Genomic DNA, 11906 nt, shown 5'->3' with positions numbered 1-11906 from the left:
CCAGTCTTACCGATGTAGCTTGCGGAATTGTGTCATTTCTTTCCATTGCAATGAACAAACAGGTATTTTCAGACGTTTCCTCCGTGGAATTGGATCGCAGAAGTAAACGATACGATTATATGTAGGTTACATTTGTGTAATGAACATGCTAACATGGGCGGTCGCAGTGATTTTACTGTAAATCGTTCACGCCATGAATGGCAACAGAATATCAATTTCTTTCTTCCGATTCCGACAGATTTTGTTCAATATTGAACTTTTCAATATTTTCTCGAATTTATGTCAGTGTTCTTCTGTTTAAAATAGGACAAGTTGGCACGTTCTCTGTGTACATGGTACACTCACATTTATTGCGTTTTGAAAGGCAACTTGACTTTGCATGTGTTGGGGCATCAAACTTAAATTTTATGACTAGTTTGGTTCAGCCATATTTGATGTTGTTTTTAAGAAAGAAACGGTGTTACAACTTGCCCAATGCCTTGTCACAACTTGACCCAACACCTGTGTTGATAGTAATAACACTCGACTTGTTCAGGTAATTAATATGTGAGGCTTTGAACTGCAGTCATGCATCTACCCATACTCATGAAGGACACATCTATGTTTAGTTCGGTATGAACGAACTTGTTCTCTATCTCGAAAGAATTTCCATCTACAACCACAATCATATAAAGTGCTACAACCAGCCCCCCCCCCCTTCCGGTCTCCCCAATGATTTCAATATTATTACTGACCCCACCGGCTAAGCTTAGTCTTTCACAGTTCTCCAATTTGATATAGATTCACAATCCTACCACTAGAATTACTTCTTTATCCTCTGTCTTTTCAAACATGGTTGTAACCTGCACTTTGCTCAGCAATCCATAGAATCGCAAAATATCAATCATATGATGCCTGGACCGAGCAATCTATAGTTTCAAAGTCACTTTCAGAGGCTAAAATTGTGTGAAAAAAAGAAATAAACTAGCTGCACCTTGTAGTGTGTGAGTTAAAACTATAGCCATGAGTTTGAGTATGAATACTAGCATATTTATGCTAAATTTTCGCGCGCTCCGGCTGGGGGATGAAGCCCCAGCCCCCCTCCACCCCGCTTCCAACGCCTATGATAGCACCCATACTCGGAACGAGCTAATCTCGTCAACTGTAATTGGGCACTTTGGGCTATGTAGGCTATACACATACTCTTACTTATAGCGCTATAAGCAGGGGCGTAGCGAAGGGGTTTTTGTTGGGGGGGGGGTGGAGAATTTGATTTGCCGACGGATCTGGAAGTGGTGACTGAAATGGGGGAGGGGTCTAAGGGGAGGGGGTGTCCCCGTCCCCTTTTGAAAATGTTTAGTTTTGAAACGTCCTTAGATGCAATCTGGTGCATATTTTAAGTCAAATTTGATTTGCCGACGGATCTGGAAGTGGTGACTGAAATGGGGGAGGGGTCTAAGGGTAGGGGGTCTACCCCTCCCCTTTGGAAAATTTTTAGTTTTGAAACGTCCTTAGATGCAATCTGGTGCATATTTTAAGTCAAATTTGGCACGGAAGAAGCTCCCGTTCTCCTTTTCTCTATTCAGCTTTCCTTCTTTCTTCCCCTTCCGCTCTCTTCACCTTTTCTCCTTTTGCCGACAGACCCAAAATTTGCCGACAGCGACCAAATTATTGGGGGGGGTGTGACACCCCCCCCCACACCCCCCGCTCGCTACGCCCCTGGCTATAAGTAAGAGTAGGTGTAGCTGCAGCCCCCAGCCGGAGCGCGCGAAAAATTTTGGTTATATTTTTCGGCAAGTCGTTACAGCCCCCAAAAATCAAATTGGGCTCCTATGCCTATATGGGTGCTAGTAAATAGTTCAAAATATGAGACAAAGTCTGAAACACAAACCATATGTTAAAGTTTATTTACATATTAATGTTTATTTGTAAAGATTTGTCTGACTTGAGTAGAGGAATTCAACACAAACAGTCAAAGAAGAAAAAATGAAATAATTATACCAAATATCAAAGAAAACGTATTGTGCACACAATCCGTATACTCTACTTGAGTAAAATCATAAATGATCGATGTGCAAGTATATATATATAAAAAAAAAAATTGCAATTTCAAACCTTACTGACATGGGCTTGGATGAAAACTTTTTTTTAAACTTGATGTAATTTTATGGCTATATATTTTTATTATTATTTGACTAATTAATTAATCAACTAATTGCCTGTGCATAAAATTTAAGAGATTCTGAAATGCTCTCAAATAAGTAGGATTTCATGGAGTTCCAAGCCGTTAAGTTATAGCTCCAAAACTTACAAATGCAACCCTATAGCTCCACAATCACTTTGAATCACAAAGTAAAACTCCTTCAGGTATATGGTACGTATACTGCATGTGAAGGGTTCAAACCCGACATCTTAACCACAGGAAATTTAGTTGCTGTAGTTATGTAATAGACGGTTTGCTCTGCTGTCCAGTCAGCTTTGCGCGAGATGATCTGGGGGGGGGGGGTAGGAGGGGGGTGGTGGATACACAAATACAACCCAAAGACCACATAGGCAATTCTAAAGGCTTCCAAAGATAGCGAGGAGCCAGACTTTAAATGTTATTTTTTATCTTCAAAGGAGACAGTTGATATGTGCGGAAAAGAGGAAGCGGGTTTAGATGTGACAAGAGAAGCTATGTTCAAGCGGCTCTGTTTGGGAGATATCGTGGTTTTATAAGAAGTGACAGAGAATGGGTCATTTCAACGAATTCCCATTATGTTGGACTGTTGTTCATACTGTCAAAGTTAATATACATCAAACATGTCCTAAAAGAAATACTGTAGCAGACGAGGTAATTTTGTAACATCTTAACAGGCACGTATAGCTATATAGGCCTTAAAGAAAGACGTTAAAGTTGAGGACACGTTAACAAATATGTCGTCGTCAAATGCTCCCCATCACATATCCCAAGGGCGTAGGAACCGGGGGGCTGGGGGGCGCCAGCCCCCCCCCCAGTGAAAAATGTGGAGGGGCGGAAGTATCATTCCGCCCCCCCCCCGGTTCGCAAGTCAGAAAACCCCTTTTTCATTTCCAAATGAGAAAAAAAATCTCATTTGGAGCACCAAATTGCATCTTAGGCCAGGTGAAAATACAAAATTAAGTTTACAAAATGGAGTGGGTGTTGAAGTGTGCTATATTGCACCAAATTGCATCTGAGGCCACCTGGAAATGCAAAAAATTCCAAAGGGGAGGGGGACACCCCCTCCCCTTAGACCCCTCCCCCAGGCCGGCCATCAGTCTTCAGCCCCCCCTCCCACTCAAAAGTACCTTCCTACGCCACTGACATATCCCAAAGACGAAGCTTATGTTTGTTTGTCTATTTCGGGCGTTGTCATAACAGATCAGCAACACGTCTTTGTTAAGTGTTCTGTTGACAATTTGGTCCAACGAATGGTACCTCACAGGCACCAGGGCACTCCCCTGTAGCAACATCACATTCAGCTGCACTATCACAATGACAATCGAACTGGCATTCCAAGCCAAATTTCAGAGGAGGACAGCCTGGAAAAAGAACGAAAGAAAAAAACATATGATGATTTTGAATTCTATAATTTCATTATAGTTAGTTAATGCATAAGCTAAAAACGAGTGTAAGTATATCCTTACAGTTTCGCACAAGTAGTTCTTGTGCTCAACTGGCAGGGGTTAAACGTGTTTGGTACCAGTGGCGTCGCCAAGGGGGGGGGCAGGGGGGCACGTGCCGCCCTGGAAAACCTAGTGCCCCCGAGTGCCCCCCCCATCTGAGATTTGGGTTGGTAAAAAATATATATATATTTTGTTATATTCAACACCCATCATCTGAGTTGGTTTTTCATAAGTACAAAGAAGCACAGTAATTCGTATTTTCTTCAAATGAGCTGCGAAAAAATTAAAAAAGTTATCCTTGACCGTCGGGTATCGAAGTCGTAACCCGCGCCATCACAACAGGTGTCGATATTTACATTGAATGTGTCAGTGCTCACGCCATACCAGCGGAACCTGTTACATCTTAATAGATAATGGGAGAAAACGAGAAGGACAAGAAAGGAGTCGGGGGTCATGCACACATTAATTCAACAAATGTAGGTTCTATTGATAGGGTTAGGCATAATATCGACAGCATGTGGTTCATATCCTCTGCAAAATTCTGCGCCTTGTTAAAATCATTACCTCAAAAATAGCAATTTCTGGAGATATCTTCAGATCGAATTTAGCATCAAATGTGGCACCATTTTGCATCTAGCCCATCCTCCGTATGCGAAAATTTTCCAAAGAAGAGGGGGGCACCCCTTCCCTTAGACCCCTCCCCCAGGACGGCGATCCGTATCCACCTAAGTGCCCCCATCAAATGCTGGTGCCCCCCTGTGCCCCCCCCCCCGACTGAAAAGTCTGGTGACGCCACTGTTTGGTACACGCTTGCTAAGCGCCCATCCGGCGCCTTTCCTGGTTCTTGGTGGAGCAAACTTTGGCAGTGCCGCACTTAAAGGAATTGAAGACTCGCCCCAAACCAAAGTGAAGTTTTTTTCTTGTCGCTACAAAATGCAGACAGTAGTGAAACATGATACCTTGTTATCTTTTATCTGGACATGAGATGTCCATCGCTGCTATGTACACTGTGTTGTGCACGGGTATTGACCGTAGCTGCGTGTATTGACTGTACACTAGTGTCTAATTACCGACGGTAGCAAGCTGTGTGTGTGTATTTTCTGGGATGGATGGTGGTGTCTAACACTTCTGCTACACCTCATTCGAAACTAGGTCAGATGACCGGCATCAGACGTTTCTTTGTGCGCGAGTCTTCACTCCCTTTAACCTAAGTAAACTATATGCCAAGTATGGTATAGTTGCCTGTGATAAAAGACCTCCCCACACGGACCCGACAAATCAGGTGTTTTTCTCTTCCTATATGCTCACGATATATGCAAATCAGTGTTATCACTGACATCAATGTTTCCCTTCCCTTCCCTATATATACATTAACTAGTTAAAGTCTCAATACGTGTTTGCTGATGAATTTCGGAAAACAAAGTGCCGTTAGCTGAGTGGTTAACGCCGGTGCCTTCCAATCATAAGGTCCCCGGTTCGAGTCACTCCAAGAATAATGTATGTCGTCCAGTTACAGAGTTGTTGACAATTGACAATTCATAATCATGGTCGTTAAATATGAATCTAAGAGAATGACTTCGGTCAGCTTGCGGCTTTGATAAGCCAATAATGGCTTCTCAGTCGCGACTTCCTTCTTGCAGGAGGATCTTAAATACATACATACATACATATCTACTTACGTTGGTCGCAGTTGTTTCCGGTCCACCCAGGCATGCACATACATCCGCCAGGATCCGGTAGACAAATCAGCACGTACTTGCATCCTTCATAGGTTATACCTAGGCCCGGACAGGTGTAATGGTAATTTCTACTGACAGTGCTCCTTGTCAACACTATTGTTGTCGAAAATGTTTTAGTGGAAAAAGAAAAAGAAATTAAGAAGCTGACATAACGTTTTTAGAACTTGAAAGCCTACAGGGAAAGTATCCACATAGATAGAAGGCCTCAATTACAAACTCATTGAACAATATTGAACTGCATTTACTAACCGAAGCTTCCATAAGACTTTTTAAAGCTCTGAACTGCGTCAGTTTTAGATTTACTGAGAACCGGAAGAGACGGTAATTATAATCAGTTACTCAAAAGTAAGCTAGCTAGCTAGCACATGCATAACTAAGACTTACCACGATCAAAAAAATTTGGACGATAAAAAAAAGGAACTAGGAAGGGAATGGGTGCCGTTAGCCGGCGGAGTTTGGGGTTCGTTCACAGACTGAAGAAGTTTAATTCTGATATAGTTGCCAACAGGCGATTTCAGCACACAAATTTGGAAGTCTCGCACGTTCTTAGTTAGGTTTCTCCATTTGTACTATCCCATCGCTTTTATTTATTCTACCAAGGTAATGCAAGGGTTATAATGTAACCCTATAATGTAACCCCTTTAATGTAACCCATTATAATGTAACCAAAGGAGTATTATGTAACCGTATACATGGACAACCTGTCATGGAACATTAACACTGAGGAAATATTAAATAAGGGACGTCAGAGACTGTATGTTTTGACGAACCCTTAAATCTTATGTTGTCAGTGCAATGTTTTGATCAACATTTATCGTGCAATTATAGAAAGTATCTTAACTACTAACATTTTAGTCTGGTGTGGCCGCGTGAGTCAAAGGGATCTTAGAAAATTACAATCTGTAATAAGAAACGCCGAGCACATTAATGGAACCGGCCTTTCCCTCCCTTTCCCAAGAGCGCGCCATGAAACGATTCGATAATGTATTAAAGGATGATGTCCATCCAGCACAAACTTATTTCACGTTCTTGCCTTCTGGGAAAAGACTGCTTCCATTTAAGGGTTCCTCCTAGTATTCGTTTATATTTTGAATCTGTTTTTAGTTTTGTACTCGTTTTGACTTTTGAGCTATTGTTTTTACCCAATTTCCATTGTATTTTTTTATGACCACTGGCTGAATAAATATCTATCTATCTGTCTGTTGAATAACCGGCATTATTTGGGTCAATTCAAAGGATCCAGCTGAATAATCAAGCAAACAATATTTTGTGAGTTTCTTTCCTAGTTAGTAAAAAAGGATGGCCGGTCAGAAACATTCTACTTTCCCAGCCGCTAATCTGTTTCTATATGTGGGTTTCTAATGGTATAATGACTTTTTATTTAGCGAAGATCAATTTAGAGGCATTGAAGACTCGCCCCAAATCGCGTGCCACCCTCTGAAAAAGTTAACTTTTTTTTTTCTTGTCGCTACAAAATGCAGACAGTAATGAAACGTGATACCTTGTTCTTTTATCTAGACCTGAGATGTCCATCGCTGCAATGTACACTGTGTTGTGGGTATTGACCGTAGCTGTATGTATTGACTGTACACTAGTGTATAATTAACGACGTTAGCAAGCTGTGTGTGTATTTTCTGGGATCGATGGTGGTGTCTAACACTTTTTTACGCCTCATTCGAAACTAGGTCAGAACTACCGGCATGAGACGTTTCTTTGTGCGAGAGTCTTCACACCCTTTGGTTTCTCTCTATAGACTATAACCAATGATACTTTTTGAAATGTAACCAGATAATGAAAACTTTGGAATAATTTTGTTTTTAATGAAATCGTTGCTAACAACTGCAGCAAAACTTTCCAAATCATTATACTGTTTCCTGCACAATATCAATGACGTTGTCGAGAGTAGCTAGATATCTCAATGTTTATTATTTGAAAAGTATACGATATCAGTGCAATACATTCGAGTCCATTGGATTGTGAAACAAAAAAACGAGTTATAACACAGTTCTCTGAAACATAAACTGATGAACCTCGTGGTTGTTAGAAATGTAAGAAAAAGAGTATCAAAAGAAATATCATAGGCTATATATTACATAGTCAATATGACATGAAAACACTAATAATTGAAATGACGGTCGTAAGGATAGGATGAAAACAGGTAAGGCCATGGTCTGGAAACTTAGAGAAAAACTACCGTAGTCTGCAGGACAAATGCAACCATATTCGAGTGCCACATTTGGCCCTGCAGGCATCTCTGCAACCGGACAGGTGCGTAGCCAAGGTGGGGGGAGGGGGAGGGGACGACCGTCCCTTGAGCATATTTTTGGTATGTTTTTATGATATCGCTAGTAATTTAAAAAAAGAACTTTTATGCTTATCCTTAGATGCAACTTACAAGGCCTGGGAAGTGCCATTTCCAGCGATCCGGGAGGCATTCTCAGCCAACATTTTGTGTACCCTTCGCGCCAAACCATGGTGTCGCTACACTGTTGCCACAGTTTGCCACAAAAAAAAAGTTTGCCACAGGCTTCACCCCTCCCTTGGCAAATTCCTCGCTACGCGCCTGCAACCGGATTGCACCATATAATGACCTCATGTGGAAGTCAATTACAAATGGATAAGACAATCTTCTTTCCAAGTTTCCATCCTTCGTACTTACGGTCTTCGCATGTTGTACCGTCGTAACCTGGAGGACAAATGCAACCATAGTCGAGATCATAGCAAGTTCCGCCATTTTTACAATCCGGACAGGCATCCGTACAACCAGGTGGCCCGTAGAACCCGTCTGGACATGCTGGTGATTGGGACGTATTGTAGAAACGTTATGTTATAAGTTAAAATAAAGATATCTTTACTTCTTCTTTATTCTGTGTCAAGGTGGCGTTAGTTTGAACAGTTTATAGAAATATTGTATATGCAGTGAAAACTCAACTTACTGAGATTACAACATATTGTTTAACTGTTGCTCGACACTAAATATCTACTGTATTTCAAAGAGTGACGTCATACATTGACTGTTGTCTCGTGACATTGTGACCATCAAAATAGTCAAATAACTTCGGGAAAGCACTACCCTGTGATCATAGGCGTAGGAGGCGGGGGCTGGGGGGGGGGCTGCAGCCCCCACCCAAAAATATTGTGAAAATTCGGGCAATATGCTGAGCATTTTTCGGGTACCTACTGAAGAAAAATAATTTGCAGTGTTTTTTCAATGGTTAAACTGATATTACTATTATCGTCTTTATTGTAACGACTTCCCCAATAATTATAACCAATATGGAAGGGTAATAACACGGAAAATGATTGTATATTATTGGCATGTGATGTAATAACCGATGTATGCCTATATGATATGCATATAACATGTTCAACACGCGCGGAGCGCGCAAAAATTTTTGGTTATATTTTTCGGGCAAGTCGTTACAGCCCCCCCCCCCCCCCCAAAACAAATTAGGCTTCTACGCCTATGCCTGTGATTTTACTTGATGAAACAAATGTGAATTGATAAAGGGTGATAGGGCTTACTCCTAAAACAATCAATACCCATCATCCAGCAGGGGATAACTCAAGATTCCTCATCTCATATATCCTCATTGGAATCAAAATGGATCTCGTAAATGACTCGTAAATCGTTTCCAAAAGAACAATAAAAGACCCACAATTGCATGCTCATTTGTAAGATCATATAGCCTCATTTGAAACAGGTATCTCACCCCGCACTATCAGTCTGTAAGTCACCACGTCATATTTAGCTTGCTCGCCAAATCCAATGAAACATTCATAAAAACCGCCATCTTCTCTTCGGACGTTTGTAATCGTTATTGAAGATTGTCCATTCCATTTTTTCACGACTCGCCCGTTGAACCGCCAACGCAAAGCTGAAAGCTTGGAGGGCACGGGATCTACGGACAATGTCACCTGCGCGTCGTTAACGCTTACTGTTTTAGTGAAACGTCCTACTGGGCTAAAGAGGTCTACGTCAGTAAATATACAACGAAGAAATAAAGGTAATATCAATTCATGTTAAAAGCTTTGTGTATACATAAAAGCATTCTCCGATAAATCGATTCGTATTGACTATCAACATATCGAATATGATCCCATTATGAAACAGGGTTCATTTTTATTATATTTATTAAATATAACGACGGATGAAAATTTGTGCAATTTGTGATTGATCAGAAAAGAGCTTTAAGACCGATAATATGCATTTCATACTTAAAAGCTTATAACTAAAAGCCCATACGATTTTAGTGTTAAGTTATTAATCGTTCTTAAGACCCACTTAGTTTTTAAAATAAAAGCAACTACAACAATTTCACAACGAAAATTATGTAGTAATTATGGTTAATTTGATAGCAAACAAATTAAAGCAACCAATCTTTACCAGAGACCGAGTTGATAATAACCGGTATTTTCAGCGAGTCCACAAAATTATTTCCAGTGAAACGACACGAGTAGACGCCAAATCTGGATTGGCCATCCTTAGCATTGCAACCAGTGTGTAACGATAGAACGCTTCCGGGCCTTTCGTAGTATCCGTAGTATTTCAAACTTGTTATCATTGACGTTGGAAGTAAAACATCGACTTGGTGGTAATCAGTCGGACTGACACGGTCAAATTGGAACGATCCTGGAGCAAAATAATTAGTTCCAGCTATGGCGTAGATCTCGGATGCATAGGCGAAGTTTGCTCTAACGTGGTGGTTCTTTACAAGACATGTATAGTCAGGAGGAATCGCTTTAATTAAGCAAGTAAAAAAGAAAAGGAAGACAAAAAAATGATTTTGTTATTGATTTTATTTTGTTAAGGTTTGTTAATATACTACGGTAGTCTTATACGTCGGACTCTCCAAGCATTTTCAGTAGTACATAAATAAGATCCTATAAATTTAACTGAATAATAATAATAACAATTGGAAGTGGTGCTAAATATTATATAATAAAGCAATAAAACAATTCCTATTGTTTACACATCGTAGAAGTGGAGTCTTCAGCCCGCAACGTTGTCACTTTGTAAGATACAGGGGGCTAGGAGCCGGGGGGGGGGGGAATCGAGGACACGTGCCACCACTCTTTTCCAAAAGAGCAAATGTGCCCTACTGGCAAATAAAATGTGCCGCTTTGAAGAAGAACTGTCTTTTGGATATCTTAAGCCTTTGTTAATTTTGAATAGAGTCACGTGCACCATAATAGTATATTGATAGCATATACTAACACATCATATATATTTATGTGGTATGGCCGGTGTGTATCGGTTTATAACATAACGAGTGGTGGTTGCGGAATGAGAAAGTGCCCCTTTGATTTTGTACCCCCCAACACTTTTTGGAAGCTTCCTACCCCCTGGTGAGATATCATGGCTGCAGTTTATGAAAATCATCAGAATCGGTATTTGAACCTGTGTAAGAACTCACCATGCAGTCTACACATGTATTCATCAATATACTTACTGTGTTCACACCATTCCCCTTGGAACCCTTGGTCACAAGTACAAAAAGCAGTGCATTGCCCACCGTTCAAGCAAGGTTCCTTACATTTTTCTGAAATATTGAAGTGAAAATTAAACAGTTCTGAACACATGCAGGGAAAGATAATAAAAAAGAAAAGATAAAAACTAGAAGACTACATACCCTGCGGCAATTAGGATTTAGAGGTTGTACTTAAACGAATGACAGCGAGGTGATGGCAATCATTGGTACAACCACTTTAATGAAAACGTAGTTAACATTCACGAATTTTTATGATTTTACTTACGTTATCATTTCATTCAGTTACATACTATATTTGATTGTATACCTATTTGTCGGCAAGATTTATGATTGGAACTGAATGTGTAGAAACGAAATTGACATTAAAGATCTGCATTATTGGCTCCAATTATAGCACGCTATAGCTATATAGGAAAGTCTTGTGATTACGTAATCGACCTGCCATAAAAATAAAGTACTGTTAAGTATGATAAAATTTTAAATGTTGTTTAAATGCAAAGAAAATGTTGTTTACGTTTGAACGACGTTCTTAAGGTGTGAATACTAACTAGCTATCACATGTAAAATAAATTTCTGTTTACATTTGGTTAATGCGGCGATTCATATATAAGGAGAAAGATGCGTCGTTACTTCAATACATGGTACCGACAAAGAGAGTTTGATTAAGAATACTCTGAAAGCAGCAGCGAAATGTCGTGAGAGAAAGAGCAAAACGAAAAACTTAAAGGCAAAGCTGAAACAGACAAGATATTTAAATTTTCTTGATCGTGAGAATATTTTCTTAATTAAAAACCTGTGCTCTTATTTCTTTTGCGACCACGTTATCAACGCCAAGTCACACATATAGGCGGCGACTCGCGGCGATTGTAGCTTTTCACTGATAACAGACACACATTGATATCGTCGGTATCGCTTTCTGCAGGAATTGTCCGTTCTTTTGCAAACAATTGGCGTGTGTGTGTGTGTATCGAGGATATATACTGCTTACCACACCTGTAGAAAGGAATCCGTATTTTGGGGGGAGCTATACCAACTAATCAAACTCATAAAGATATGCTTAAAGATTTTG

At 40.2% G+C, this 11906-nt stretch overlaps 1 protein-coding gene across 2 annotated transcripts in view; it reads right to left on the bottom strand.

Moving 5' to 3' along the window:
• Positions 1–1849: 1849 nt before the first annotated feature.
• The window catches only part of LOC139974714 (uncharacterized), a 28814-nt gene continuing 18757 nt past the window's right edge, over positions 1850–11906 (bottom strand). For both annotated transcript variants that reach the window (XM_071982058.1, XM_071982059.1), the window contains 6 exons: positions 10799–10888; positions 9733–10086; positions 9059–9319; positions 8005–8139; positions 5286–5438; positions 1850–3522 (listed from right to left, as the gene is read on the bottom strand). In XM_071982058.1, coding sequence (XP_071838159.1) covers positions 3380–3522; positions 5286–5438; positions 8005–8139; positions 9059–9319; positions 9733–10086; positions 10799–10888 — 1136 coding nt within the window. In that variant the 3' untranslated portion in view covers positions 1850–3379. The remainder of the gene's footprint in view (positions 3523–5285; positions 5439–8004; positions 8140–9058; positions 9320–9732; positions 10087–10798; positions 10889–11906) is intronic.

This window comes from Apostichopus japonicus, chromosome 10, assembly GCF_037975245.1.
Source record: "Apostichopus japonicus isolate 1M-3 chromosome 10, ASM3797524v1, whole genome shotgun sequence".
NCBI lineage: Eukaryota > Metazoa > Echinodermata > Holothuroidea > Aspidochirotida > Stichopodidae > Apostichopus > Apostichopus japonicus.
This window is presented reverse-complemented; position numbering and strand designations above follow the sequence as displayed.